Genomic DNA, 14,635 nt, shown 5'->3' with positions numbered 1-14,635 from the left:
AATGCCAAAAAAAATGTTATATATATATATATATATATATTTTAAATTTCATAAATTAATTACACATTTTTTAAATAATAAATTTTGTGAGCCGGTGACACATTATAATTTGTATTTGGCTTTATTAATGATAATCGTAACATAAATTGAACTGTCGTATTAGCATTGTTAAACAGTTGTGAGAGAAAAATATAATTTTTAATTTTTTTTTTTAATTATATTTGGCTAACGATCACATATTGCATGTAATTTTATTTTCTTTCTTTTTTTTTTTTAATTTGGTTGGGTTTTATTATCCTATAGAATTAAAGAAAAGGCAGAAGCAGAAAAGAATATGAGATTCAATTGAAATCTCCAAAAAATAAAAAATAAAACGTAAATTAAAAAAATTAAATACAAAAAATATGCAGAGAAATTATTGTTAGGGTTGGAAGAGACATCTCGTAGGCTACTTGCAGACAGCAGTATCATTGGGGTTGGGTTGCCCAAGTCCTTGGTATACGAGTCGTGACTATAAAGAAAGAAAAACAAAAACAAAGGAAAAAAGAAAAAAGAACAAAGAAAAACTACCGCTTTAAGTGTTCCTCTCTCTCTCTTTCTCTCAGGAGTGTAAGCAGATTCTCTAGAATTCCCACTAGCCAAAAAAAGTCCAGGAATATCACATTCCTTTAATCCTTTCTATACCGGGAAAGAAAACCAGAAGAAAAAGCAATATATAGGAGGAACTGGGCTGGCCTGTCTTATTGGGTTTAATTCTTGGTGGACTCACCGTGACTTGTTGCCAGTGAAAGAAACAACTCGGTTAGTGTTTCCATCATCACCAACATTGCACATTGGTTTGTTTTTTATCCTTGTTTTTTCTGGGTTTTGTTTGTTTGGCATTTATGTTTTATGCGTAATTGTTGTTCTTCTCATTTTATTTCGCGTTTTGTTTAAGTCGGTTGCGTGGGGGCACATAAAGTTGGATCCGAACAGATTGTTAGAAGAGAGTTAACCTTGTTTTGTGCTTTTTGTTTGTGTATATATGATTTTTGTTGGTTTTCTTTTCTGGGTATGTTATGTTTGTGATATTCTTTTCTGGGTGATCCTTATTTTATGTTTTTATTTTTTATTTTTATAATGGAGGATGTTGTTTGGATCAATTTTTTTTATTTATTGTTGTTTTAAGATGAGTGCAACATGTGTTTGTTTGGATCTTTAAACCATAATTTGGTACTTTGTAGTTGTGTTTGATGTAATTCTCAAAAGCACGTCCTGTCAAAGTTGTTATACACGTATGGTATTGTTTTGTTAATTGGAGGTTACTGCTTCTATGCCAACTTCTTGGATGTAATACTTGGAATTATACCAGAATGTGTTGGTTTTGTGACCTTGTGTTATGCATTGATTTCTAAGATATGATTATTCGATGTTGATGACATTATTGATTCTTATGATGATCAGCAATCCAAATACATCAAGTCAATATTGATTTCCATGATTATTTTACAATACGAAAACTTTGAATTGTGTAGCAATGCCTTAATTTCTCAAATACTGTTATTTTAATACTTTGATTTTTACATGTATAATTAGCTCCATTCTTAAAGTTCTGCATGGAGACTCACCAGTAATTGTGCTCTGTTATATGATATAAGTGAAAGATAACAGCATGAAACAGCAAACAAATTGACTTGATGTATAAAGCTTAAAGCTCCTAAAGCTCTGTTTTGATAGGTAACCAAGTGCATATATAAAAAGCGTAAGGCGCCCCTAAGTACACTGGGAATATACACAAGGACACCAAACAAAAGAAAAAAGCAAGAAAAACAAAGGAAAACCCAATGCCCACAAGCAACCCAACAACCCAAAAAGAAAAAAGCAAGAAAATCGTTCTGAATTTACTCAACCAAAGCTAGAACCACTCGAGAAAGATGGACCTTAATTGCATTTCCATGGCTTGAATGTTTTCATGAATTAACTGTAGGAGCGTTTTGATCTATCTTGAAAATTAACTCATTCTTCTATCTTAGTGATAGGGTACTAGATGAGGTAGTGTTGTCTTTCATGACATTAAAATAGACTTCTGTTTGCCCTTACACTGTTGAGGAGTTTATCAAGGATTTTAATGATCTGTCTTGTAAATTAAGTCATTCTATATTAGGATTGTTTTGATCTCTCTTGAAAACTAAGTCATTCTTCTATATTAATGATAAGGTACTAGATGAGGTAGTGTTGTCTTTTATGACATTAAATGGACTTCTGTTTTTCCTTACACTACAGAGGAGTTTATCTAGGATTTTGATGAATCATCTCAATTCTGTTATTATTTACCTTCTTTAATTGTAATTATAATAGCTATGACTAACTACTAAAGAGAAATACTATACGAGTCTAAAAGAAAGTCCAGAAAATTTTATTTTCTTAATTGGATGTTGGAAACATTTGTCTAATTAAACATTTTAATTTCATAGTCGTGAATTATTGCAGATATTGCTTCTTTTATGACATACGTCTGCTGTTATTCAAATGCAGATTGTTATCTTTTTGCCTTACAAAGCGTCTTAAATTCTGTAGTTATCACATTATATGTTTTTAAATTTGTTTATCTTGGTGCTTTATCTGTTTCTCATAATCAGAGGGACCCAGCATATCTGCAATGGTTCAAGATACTTCTATCACCGATTCACATCAGAGACGGCCGGTTCTGTTAAAAGATCAAGTGCGATTGGTTAAGAGAAAGGACTGCGATCGATATGAGATTACTTCAATTCAAGACCCTTTGTCATTTGAGAAGGGTTTCTTTATAGTAATCCGTGCATTCCAATTGTTAGCCCAAAAGAATGAGGGAATAATATTGGTAGGCGTGGCAGGTCCTTCTGGGGCTGGAAAGACGGTGTTTACAGAAAAGATACTCAGTTTTATGCCAAGTGTTGCTGTTATTTCAATGGACAATTACAATGATGCTAGTCGAGTTGTTGATGGCAACTTTGATGGTAAATCATCTTCTTACTCATTTTTCTTCTCTTATGAAGCTTTAGCATATCTATGGGTATTCTATTCTCCAGAAGTAGTAATAATATCAGAGATTTTCTTGCATTAATGTTTCTTAGGAGATAAGATCTGCAAAAGTTTTATATCATCTTGTTGAAATCTGTGTACCGGTGTACTTTGGGGCGTTTTTACGCTTTCAATAAAACTGATTATTACTTATAAAAAAAAATTAAAAAAAAAGATTAAAAAAAAAAAGGAAAAAAAGAAAAGAAAAAGAAATCTGTGTAAGAAAACGCTTTCCTTTATACATGGTGAGGGCATATGCATACTTCCCACTTACTCGGGCCTTGCTAGACATATGCATATTAACATTGAAAGTTGGGAGGAAACCAATCAATTGAGTGAATTAAGTCTAAGTTCAGAGTTGCACAGAAGCATTGACATAGGTGTTTTGACTCATATTACTTTTAGGTCACGATTTTGTCAGTTATCTCATTGCTACAATTTTCTGTGTTGATTTAGTGAATGTGCTGATTTGTAATGCTATTGAGTATAGGGCTTTGTGACCCATAGGAAAATACACTAGTTTGTTCATAGAAACTTATAGTAACAATTCGGGCTGGAGAGCTTTTGTTCCTGGTTTTTTTTTTTTTTTTTTGTCTCTCTCAAATGATTTTTATATTTGAGATTTGAAACTTTAGGAGACGCGTGCAATTTGCAAGACCTGTTGAATAGTATTTCTTTCTTAATGTTCTTTTTAATATGATTGGATACTTTATGCTCTAGTACAAGAGTGGAGCCAAAACTTCTTTCCCTCTCTTTTTCCAAATCTTTTTTTTTAAAAAAATGTGTATGATTGGGCAAAAAAGTCATTGTGAGCTTGGAATGTCTTCAGTCCATCTGTGGAGTCTGATTTAATGACACAGTCATGGTTAGTGTTCTTAGGTGTGCGTTACCATGGATGTCTTGGCCCTTGGTGTCATCGCTGATTCAATAGCTCATTACGGCCTTGCTCTTTTGTCTTTTAATGAATGAAAATATCAATAACTTGCACTCAGTGTATAAATCTTTTGTTTGTTTCCAAGTTCCGTCTGGTTTCATGGAAATTATTTGTAAAGTTAACTAACTTTTGCATGTTGGGAAGAAGCGAGCATGTCTGGATATCATTGTAAAGCTGGCATGACAATCTAATCAGTTTCTGTCAAATACCTTGTTTTCAAATTTATTTATAATTGTGAGCCTTTAATCAAACCAAGCTAACAGTTTCAAGTTTGGAAATAAGACACAAGTGTAATTCTGGTGGTTCTATTATCTTTCTGAAACAGATCCACGCTTGACAGACTTTGACACCTTGCTTCAGAATATCCATGATTTAAAAGCAGGGAAGGAGGTCCAGGTTCCAATTTATGATTTCAAGTCTAGTTCCCGCACAGGATACAGGTACTTGCTCTCCATCTAATAGTCTAATAGTTTTTCATAGCCGAGGGGTGCATTATTATTTGATTAAGCTGTTTGAAATTATATTATTTCACGGTAGTTCTAGGAATAATTTTTTTGATAAGTAAACGAATAAGGATACGGTAGTTCAAGGAATAATATATGGAGATCTTAGATGTGAGTTCTAAATGTCCCAATTAGTCCTAACAAACAATAGAAGCTTTTTATTTTTTCATTGTGAATGATCAGTACAATGATGTACTGAGTTTCTCTGCTATTGGACACAAACAGTAGTGGATATTATGATGCAACACCCCAGTCCCATATTAAGAAGATGAGTAGCTCACATAGAGTGGTTTATGGGTGCTAAGTCTCACTTTACTTACTTACTAGATGAAACTAGACTTTATAAGTGAATCTTGGGAAACTCCAAATTGACTAATCATTTTGGAGTGATACAGCAAATGTGGCTAGTGCTTTTCCTTAAGTTGTTACAAATGGTATCATATTTAGGTTGTAAGGCCCTGACGAGGGTGTCAGGGGTTTAAGGAATGGAGTTTGTAACACCTTGGTCCTATTTTAAGAAGATGAGTAGCCCACATAGACTAGGTAGTTTATAAAAGACACTAATGGGTGCTAAGTCCCAAATTGGTACTTACTGGGTGAAACTGGCTGTTATAAGTAATTTTAGGGAAATTTCAAATTGATTAGTTCTTTTGGGGTAATAGTGTAGAAGTAGCTTGTTCTTTTCTTTGAGTCGTTACAGGTGATCTTTCATGTACTTATATATTGTTATGAGGGTTAGTTTTTTCTCATTCATTTTAAGGGACCAAGTCGTTTGTGCAAGATCTTCCATAATTGGAGAGATCTATATTTATATTCAGAGCCTCCGGCCCATCCAAGAACAAAAAGGAAAAGAAATATTTTGGGTACTATGTCCTATCTATATCTTGAAATCTGAAGCCATATTTTTCCCTGTACAGATGTACTCCGTTATGATATCGGACTTCCTTTTTTGATGTTTTATGGTTCTGCTAATGCACGGTTTATTTCTTGAATAATCTGGCAGTTTTTATTTTTATTGTTTATTTGTTTATTAATTCCTAGTTAAATTATCTACACCTCTTTCATATCCACCTGGTATGTATTTAAATGCATGTACTGGTGACAGGACCCTCAAAGTGCCAAGCTCCCGTATTGTCATCATTGAGGGCATCTATGCTTTGAGTGAAAGGTTGAGACCTCTACTGGACCTTCGTGTGTCTGTAACAGGTGGAGTTCACTTTGACCTTGTCAAACGGGTTTTACGAGATATACAACGTGCTGGACAAGAACCAGAAGAAATAATCCAGCAAATATCGGAAACGGTTTGTTTTTCCTTTTAATCGTTATATCCAAATAGAAATTGCTTTGTTAAAAGTTCTCAACTAGACCCTTCTACACAGGTATATCCAATGTACAAGGCCTTTATTGAGCCAGATCTCCAAACAGCACATATAAAAATCACCAACAAGTTCAATCCATTTACTGGATTTCAGACTCCTACTTATATATTAAAGGTCACTCTCTATGTTATGATATTTTACTTCTTATATTTATGTGTATACTTGTTGCTATTCTTGCCGAAAGTCCCTAAGTTACTCTCCATCCCATATTGTTTGTCCACCTTAGAAACTCTAATTTTTTAAGGAGATGACATTAATGCATTGTTTTTTAAATAAAAAAGTCATCTATTTTCGAAATTAACCTCCTTAATTTGAACTCATATAAAGTAAGGGTGAGGAAAATTATTAAAATTGAGTCTATTAACTTTTTATGGTGGATAATATTTTGGAATATCTCAAAATGGACTTGTGGACAAATAATGTAGGATGGATGTAGTACTACAACTTGTCTACGTTGATAACTGAGTGCTGCCTCTAATTGTAGTCAGCAAGGAAGGTGACGGTGGACCAAGTCAAGGCTGTTTTCACTGAAAATCATACAGATTCAATGGAGCAGACTTATGATATATACCTTCTGCCACCTGGTGAAGATCCAGAATCTTGCCAATCATATTTAAGGATGCGGAATAAAGATGGAAAATACAGTCTCATGTTTGAGGTTCGCCTCTCTAAAGTTTGAGTTTTCTTGTTTTTATAATTGCATTCTTACTTGCAGGAAAAAAAAAGGATAAATGTGCATTCTGAAATTTTTAGTGATCAACATATTTTGAGAAGTAATAGACTTTCTGTATGTCCCTGTATTTTCTGTTTACGGACATGATTGTTTAGTGAAGGTATGGTCCGAGAAATAGCTTCATAGAAAAAGAATTTTATGTATCTCACTTTTGATAGTTGCTTGTTAGTAAGTCTAGTGGTGAGGCCTTAGTAGGGCATGATCAGATATAGCTGCATGATAAAAGTGATGCATCTTGTGGGTCCCAAATAGTTCAGATTAAGGGATTTTGTGTGATTGTAGTCTTGTAGAGACATTGATATCATGCTAAGCATGTTTTCGGTTGATCCAATGAATTTTCAAATCAATGTAGTGATGTTGGCTTTAGTTAAAAGAAATTTATCAAGCAAGTCTAAGAAAGCCCAAAAACTGTCTGTAATAAATAGCAATCTACATAAACCGAGAAAATAAGATTTTTTTTTTTGATAAAGAAAAACCGAGAAAATAAGATTTGAGTTGTTTAATAGGACAAAATTGTTTTTTTTTTTTTGGGGGGGGGGGGGGGGCTGTACTAATAGATTTTTTTATATTGGTAATTTAGGCATGCACCTAATGAGTATGACCTGATCTTCACGTTATTCTTATAAGGTCAGGAGGTGCCATGGGTTTGTTGACAGATTAGACTTTTGTTTCTTGAATTCTTGTCAAATAAATTGTTTTTTTCTTTTGCAGTACCTTGACATGACATAAGATGGGTGTAAGATATAGTTTCATGGAATTCCTTGATACTTGGGTATGTAAGGTGTTGTTATTTGAGCAAGGAGGCAATTTTATTGTCTGGGTAGATGCAAAGGGAAGGTTTCACACCCAATTTGTGTACTGTAGTAGCATTGCTTGTGGCGTTAGGAGGAAGTTTGGGTATTGAGACTTTTTGTCCTTGGAGGAGGTTGGAATCAAGATTAGGACAGGTCAAACAAAGGTTTTTTTTCTCGAACTTACCTACATAGCCATGCTGTACACCATTCCCTCTTGCTAGATGTATCACCATTGATTCTTGAGTTTTTGGGTCTATTAAGTTTGTAAGATCTAGATGGCAGGAAACACCAGGAAGCTCCACAGGAGGATTTCTATTTTTTGTTTGTTATTTGATTAAAAAAATAAAAATCCAAGATATTTGTAAGGTAGGTGATGTGGTATAATATGTCCAATGAAGCAAGCCACTTGTGCAATTTGAATCATGCTACTTGCAAGTGACTAACTTTAACTTAATTTAAACAGATTTGGACAAAAGGGTAAAATTGAAGAACAATGTCAAAAATTGGAGGGCAATTTCACTGTAATTAGAAGAATAAGGACCAAATAGCCACACTAATCGAAGTTGGAGGACCAAATTATATTAAGAGTTGTAGACCATAGGAGTTGCATTATATTGAATTTTGTACTTGTTCCTTTGATGATAATTTTTCAACAAAGACCATTGTTGCCAATGATTTTTTTCACTTTATTTAATCTTGTAAGTCCATATATAACAGAATAAATTTCCTATATGGTTGACTTCTTACCTTTCTGTGGCTCTCCATTCTAGCTAAGAATCAATTTGACACATTGAAGGCGAAGCTATATGGTATTACCTGACTTGATGGGTTATACGTCTGTTTTGCAGGAATTGATGACAGATAATCCATTTCTCATATCACCAAGAATAACTTTTGAGGTTAGCGTGCGTCTACTTGGTGGACTAATGGCCTTGGGATACACGATAGCAGCTATCCTTAAAAGAACCAGCCATGTATTCTCTGATGGGAAGGTCATTGTAAAAATCGATTGGCTAGAGCAACTAAAACGTCAGTATGTTCAGGTATGGCTATGTATTTCTGCACCTTCATCTATGAATACTCAGATAGGATTCTACATATGTTGTAAACTTTGGTTCTAGAAAACCTATGCTTAGGCATACTCTTCATTTCTCTTATATAGGCTTGTCCATGGCCTGGCTAGAGGTGTTTGGTCCAGGCCTGCGCCAAGAACATTCATAGTTCAGGCCAAGGCCTGCCCTCGCCTGAGTGCCTTGTGTGGTTGGTGCTGGCGTGACCTTAAGAGGAAAAGTTTAGTCTGGGCCTTGCCTGACCTGGCTCATTGAGTGGTTCCTATTGGCAAAACTTTCACTTCTCTTCATTTATTTCCTACCTTTTTCCATCATATGACTGCAGAACAAGTGGTTGAGGCTAAGATATACATCTAAGAGACATGATGTTTGGTGTTTAAATGCGACTGTGTTCATCTTTAATCTTTTTGATCTCTTATTGTAACCCAGTATGTGAACTATACCAACCTAAATTTCTTCCTTTTTGATGAAAAGGTGCAAGGAAAGGACCGGTTAGATGTAAAATTTGTTGCTGAGCAGCTGAGATTGGAAGGTTCATATGTTCCTCGTACATATATTGAACAAATTCAATTGGAAAAGCTTGTAAATGAGGTCATGGTATGAAAACTCAACTTATTATGCATTTCCATGCATTAGTAGTTGTGATCGTTTTTTTTTTTTTTTTTTATAAGTAAAGTTGTGATCTAATCTTGCCACAGGCCCTGCCAGAAGATTTAAAGACGAAGCTCAGCCTAGATGAGGATCTGGTTTCAAGTCCCAAAGACGCACTTTCTAGAGCCTCTGCAGATAGAATCGCCATGAGAAATAAGCATCTTAAGAGGTGCATTTTTCTGAGCCTTCTATATTGTTATTATTGTTGTGAATTCAATATACATATGCTGACATTGTATCCTGACAAGGGTATGGAGGTAGGTCGATATGTGAGATCCATGGATTTGCAAATTGTATATATCTGTACATGTTTGATTGCTTCATGTTATTTGAGCTGGTAACTTGAACTTCACGCCAAATTATAGCATGTTAGAAGCCCTGATTCTCTGGGTTTGAGAATCGACAAAGAGGATGCCAATGTCTTTACATGGAATTTTCATGCTGTCACTCTCTATAAAATCATGTGTGTGGTCCCTTTTTGTCCTCTTTACCTTGGTCGGTATTCAGTTAGGAATATGGCCTTGAAAGTTAACCAGCCTGTTAGGAATTCAAAGTGGTTTCTGGATTTTTTCTGGCAATGCAGATTATTTTCCATTGAGGTTTGTGTGATTTATCTTGTATGTTTTAAAAATAGACTGCTCCTGCCAATCCGTTGCTAGGTTTTCTATGTGAGAAATTATTTGCTTTTCTGTTATCTTGTATCATTATTGAATTGAGAAACTAAAGTAAAAATCACTTAGTCCTAACATCATTTATGAGGAGCCGGACGACAAAGCCTCCTCAGATAAAGATGTCTTGGATGCTACTCTCCTGGTAAGAACAACTTTTTCTATTGTGATTTTTTGGCGGTTCGGTCAGGAGGGACAAAAGAGATGCTTTCTATCAGTGCTGTGCAAAATTAGTGTACCCCATGGATTTTTGTGTTTATTATAAATGTAACACTCCAGTCCCATATTGGGAAGATGAGAAGAAGCCCAGAGTGGGTGGTTTATAAAGATAGTCATGAGTGTTAAGTTCCACATTACCTAGTTACTAGGTGAAAGTGTGCTTTATAATGAATTCTAGGAAAGCTTCAAATTGACTAGTCTTTTTGGGGTGATAGCGCAGATGTGGCTAGCGCTTTTTCCTGGGTTGTTACAAGTGGTATCAGAGCCATCTAGTAACGCCAGATTATGTGATACTGGAGTACTGCATGACGTGACCCTGACGAGGACGTTAGGAATTTAAGAGAGAGAGTTTGTAACACTTTAGTCCCATATTGGGAAGATGAGAAGAAGCCCACATAGAGTGGGTGATTTATAAAGATAGTCATGTAGTGCTAAGTCTCACATTGCCTAGTTACTAGGTGAAACTGGGCTTTTTAATTAATTCTAGGGAATTTTCAAATTGACTAGTCTTTTTGAAGTGATAGCGCAGATGTGGTTAGTGCTTTTCCCTGGGTCATTACAATAAAGATTTTTTAAGTTCTAAATATCTAATTGTGTCATTGACTCATACTTTAGAAAATTTTGGACAATGTTAAAGGGAAGAAAGTATTATTTAAGAAATTTATATAAAAATGTAATGGTCCAAAACCTCAAAACAAGAAGTATGTGTGACTGTGTTGACTGTGCGCACCTTTTATAATGAACTTCCCAAATATGGTATTTTTCTGTTTGTTTTATCTTTCTTTTTAAAAGTTCGCTGCCTTTGAGTGACGATGTGATTTTGAACAGAGGTGTGTCACTTTCATATTCAAACCAGAGGGACAAGAATCTGGCCAGACTTACTGGATATACTGCCAACAGTAGAAGGTATGATGACCGAAACTTGGAGTCCTCTGCAGCACTGGCGAGCGAGGTAGACTCACGATGTTTTAAGTTATTCTTAATGGTTCTGATATTGTGCTTTTGCTACGATACTAGCAATTGAAATTTTCATTTGTCAATCTGTTTTTATTTCTTGCTTTATTTATTTATTTATTTTTGTAGGGAGTCATTACTCGGCTTTCGGAACAAATTTCTTCATTGAATGATAGAATGGATGAATTTACAAATCATATTGAAGAGCTCAATTTCAAGTTAACCATCAAGAAAATTTCTCCTAGCCAACAAAATATGTCTATTCAAGCTGACCCCAGCAATGGCTCTGCTCCCACTTCGCAGTTCATCTCTAGTTTAGGCAATGGTTCGTTGATTGGATCCATGATGCCTAATTCGTCATCTTCCTCCCAGCTGGCTAAGGAGTCTCCTTTGATGGAAGAGGTATTAATTTAGACTCTTTATACTCTTCTAAAGTTTGTTATTCTCTAGCTCTTTCGGTAAATAATTATAAGAGACAAGTTACAATGCTAATAGTTGCATTTGATATGTTAAGACTGCTTGCTATGATGGTTAAACACCTTGCCAGTTTATACTGTTCGTAGTATATTGTATATAACTAGAAACCTCCCCTTGAGGACACTAGTACGACCTCCCTCCCCCTCCCCTTTAAGACAAAAAATTACTTTTCAAAAAAAAAAAAGTTATCAACAATTTCTTTGTGTACCCTAATAATTCAGTTAGATTTGTAGATGTTCCTTAATTTGCAACCCTCAGTCCGCTGCCAAAGAAAAAAAAGAATGAAAGAAATAAAAACAAAGAGGTGGATTAACGGCACGTGGTTGGATGATAACATGCAGCTTAGGAATGAACTGCCATAAAGATGCAATGAACCAACCAGAAAGGAAAGTGACTAAAATAGTACCACTGTTCAGAAATTTATGGAGGCAGTGAAGAAGAGATAAAGACGATTTATCAGTCTGTATTTGAACCCATACTCTAAAGCATGACGATAGGGCTAACTGAAAAAACTTGCAGTTTTGAAGGGTAAAAAAATTTCTGCTTGATTCAGGCATTTTATCAATCTGTTCTCATGATGATATTGTAGTCTTCTTACTTGACTCTAATACGATTAGTTAGTTTTTTTCTTTTTAAAATCTGGACAATGACTGGATACTAGTCAGTTTGCATGGACACAGGTCTGGAACCCAGGCGTCTAAAGCCATGGCAATAGGGCTTTACCTTCTAGCATTGGTCCAAGTTTCTGTCCTTGTAAGTGATTCATGTACCCGTCATATGACTGGGTAGCAGCTGATATGTTGCGATAAATAGGAGACTACTTTGGAGGGTATTGTTGACATGTAGGAGAATACTTATTAGAAGATCTCCGCAAATAAAAATAAATATAGATCAAAACCTACAAAAATTGAGTTTGCATAGAGCAATTCCGACTATTTGCCTAGTTACATTCTCAATAAACTGAAAGAACAGCTTGTGGTGGGAGGTGTTATCCTTTCATTTTCTGATAATTTCTTGATCAGAAGACACTAGAAGTATCCCATTAGGAGATTGTCGTTTTAATAATGCATGATAATCACATTGATTTCTGTTTTCAAGTACAATTTGATCAAGAGGTTTATAGTGGTATTTAGTCAGCAAAAGTCATGTTTGAGACATGATTGCTTGCTGGCTGGTTTTTCATTTTCTTATTGGTTCCTACTTTGAAATCAGATATCAGGTATTGCTCGGGGACAACGTCAAATCATGCATCAGTTGGACAGCCTTAGCAATCTTCTCCGTGAGAGTTCGAGTTCGGGAGAGAGGTCTCGCCAAGTAAGAAGTAACAGGAAAAGCATTATTATGGCCAAGGTTGAACCCATTGCCGTCCCCATAATGTTTTCATTAGCAATTGGTGGTTTAGGAATCTTCTTGATTAAGGGGTTCTTAACTCGAAGTTGATTCCTCCACCCAGTAGGGTTATACAGAATTAGGAGATTGTTTCAAATTTTATTTCAACTTTCCTGTGTTTCCCCTCCCCCGTCTTGTAATATTTACCCTTCTGCTCGGGAATGCCAGTTGATTTACCAATGACTGATAGTGCTTAGGCATATAGGAGGAGCTTTCGAGGTTCTCTTTGAGGGTTTTTCAAAGAAGGGTGCAGCGGTCAATTTTGTGACTTTGGGGGCCTCTATGGTCATGTCAATAATTGTTTATTTGCTTGTTATGACATTTTCAAACTTTATAATCTACAAGTTAATTAAATACTGAATTTACATGTGAATTACGAATTTCCTCAGACTTTAGTTTACTATTCACAGTTGCTGCAGTTTCAATCTGGTAGTAGGCCTGTGGCTTGGTTTGAAACTGTTGCATAATTTGAATGGGTTTTCCACGGAAGAAGAGCAAACAAAATAGGATTAATGGTTGTTAGTGCAAGGATATAAAGGGTCCTCAAGACCACCTTCCAGCGAGGAGTTCTGCAGAAAAAAAGAGTTAGAAGGGTTTATTGGTCCGGTAAACCCACTTGGACGCCCAAGTTAGTCAAAGTTAGCAAGAGAACGGTAAAATGATATTTTGGTAGAGTTTATTGTATTCCTGTGAAGTTCATCTAGGCTTTTTATATAGGTCGACCTCTCCTTAGGGTTCAAGGGACTACCACCAAGAACTTGTAACTTGACGTGGAGATTCCCTCCCTTAGTTTGTTAAGAGAGGCATCACGTTGCGGACAATTGGTTAACTGAGTTGGTGGAGGGAGAATTGGCTGCTTGGCGAATTTGCAGCGAAGACCACTTTCCAGCGAGGAGTTCTACAGAAAGAAAGAGTTAGAAGGGTTTATTGGTCCAGTGAACCCACTTGGACGCCCAAGTTAGTCAAAGTTAGCAAGAGAACGGTGAAATGATATTTTGGTAGAGTTTATTGCATACCTATGAAGTTCATCTAGGCTTTTTATATAGGTCGACCTTTCCTTAGGGTTCAAGGGACTACCACCAAGAATTTGTAACTTGACGTGGAGATTCCCTCCCTTAGTTTGTTAAGAGAGGTATCACGTCGCGGACAGTTGGTTAACTGAGTGGTGGAGGGAGAATTGGCTGCTTGGCGAATTTGCGCTCGAATTCGAGTAGCTGGCTGGGTTGAGGGTCGTCGAGTTGTTAGGCTATCGGGCCCTTATTAACCCATGATTCCTTATATCTTTGAAGGTCAACTAAACTTTCTGGCGGTTGGGCCCTCATAGGTTCGTCGGCATTCAAGCCCTAGAATGGTAGTTTAAAGTTTCTTTAGTCTACTAGTAGTTAAATGTAAATAGAATTTGTCTTTTGGCAATTCAATGCATGTAAGAGATGGCTTTAAAGATTGTAGGTATTTCAATAGAATTATTGTAATTTTTTTTCTTTTGTATTGTGGTGGGGAGGATATTCTCTCTTGACCAAGTTTTATTTTGCTGGGGTATGCCCCTCTGCCTTTGTATAGTTTTTTATTTTTTTATTTTTTTATTTTTTATTTTTTGACATGTCCGCACAAGAGGGGGGAGGGGGATTCGAACTAGTGACCTCCGCTTTATTATACGTGGTCCAACCGATTGAGTTACCTCTTGAGGATGTATAGTTTTTTATTTGGATATAAAACTTAACCCCCCCAAAAAAAATCAATGTTTTCAAGAAGACTAGCAAGATGAGTTACTTCTCTTGAAAGAGGTTTTCTCATTTATCTACTTAGTGTAGTTTCTATTTTTAAT

At 35.7% G+C, this 14,635-nt stretch overlaps 1 protein-coding gene across 2 annotated transcripts; it reads left to right on the top strand.

The window, feature by feature from the left end:
• Window positions 1-527: 527 nt before the first annotated feature.
• On the top strand, window positions 528-13,183 carry LOC132177072 (inorganic pyrophosphatase TTM2). 2 transcript variants are annotated; one of them, XM_059589285.1, is made up of 12 exons: window positions 528-801; window positions 2,619-2,975; window positions 4,299-4,413; window positions 5,582-5,777; window positions 5,856-5,969; window positions 6,340-6,513; window positions 8,231-8,425; window positions 8,927-9,049; window positions 9,151-9,272; window positions 10,819-10,942; window positions 11,074-11,346; window positions 12,634-13,183. In XM_059589285.1, exons 2-12 carry the CDS (start codon window positions 2,639-2,641, stop codon window positions 12,859-12,861), a joined length of 2,001 nt encoding a protein of 666 aa, XP_059445268.1. In that variant the 5' UTR covers window positions 528-801; window positions 2,619-2,638; the 3' UTR covers window positions 12,862-13,183. The 2 variants fall into 2 exon arrangements, with proteins under 2 accessions (XP_059445268.1, XP_059445269.1); XM_059589286.1 differs by having other exon boundaries at window positions 528-836.
• Window positions 13,184-14,635: the final 1,452 nt, after the last annotated feature.

This window comes from Corylus avellana, chromosome ca4, assembly GCF_901000735.1.
Source record: "Corylus avellana chromosome ca4, CavTom2PMs-1.0".
Taxonomy (NCBI): Eukaryota; Viridiplantae; Streptophyta; class Magnoliopsida; order Fagales; family Betulaceae; genus Corylus; species Corylus avellana.
The sequence above is the reverse complement of the archived record's forward strand: the minus strand, read 5'-3'. Positions and strand labels throughout refer to the sequence as shown.

What these genes read in the sequence shown, in the direction of transcription:
- LOC132177072 (XM_059589285.1), top strand. Translation starts at nt 2,639, where the DNA reads ATGGTTCAAGATACTTCTATCACCGATTCACATCAGAGACGGCCGGTT. An exon ending in AGTTCCCGCACAGGATACAG is followed by an intron (nt 4,414 to 5,581) that starts GTACTTGCTCTC and finishes TACTGGTGACAG; the next exon opens with GACCCTCAAAGTGCCAAGCT. An exon ending in TCCAGCAAATATCGGAAACG is followed by an intron (nt 5,778 to 5,855) that starts GTTTGTTTTTCC and finishes CCTTCTACACAG; the next exon opens with GTATATCCAATGTACAAGGC.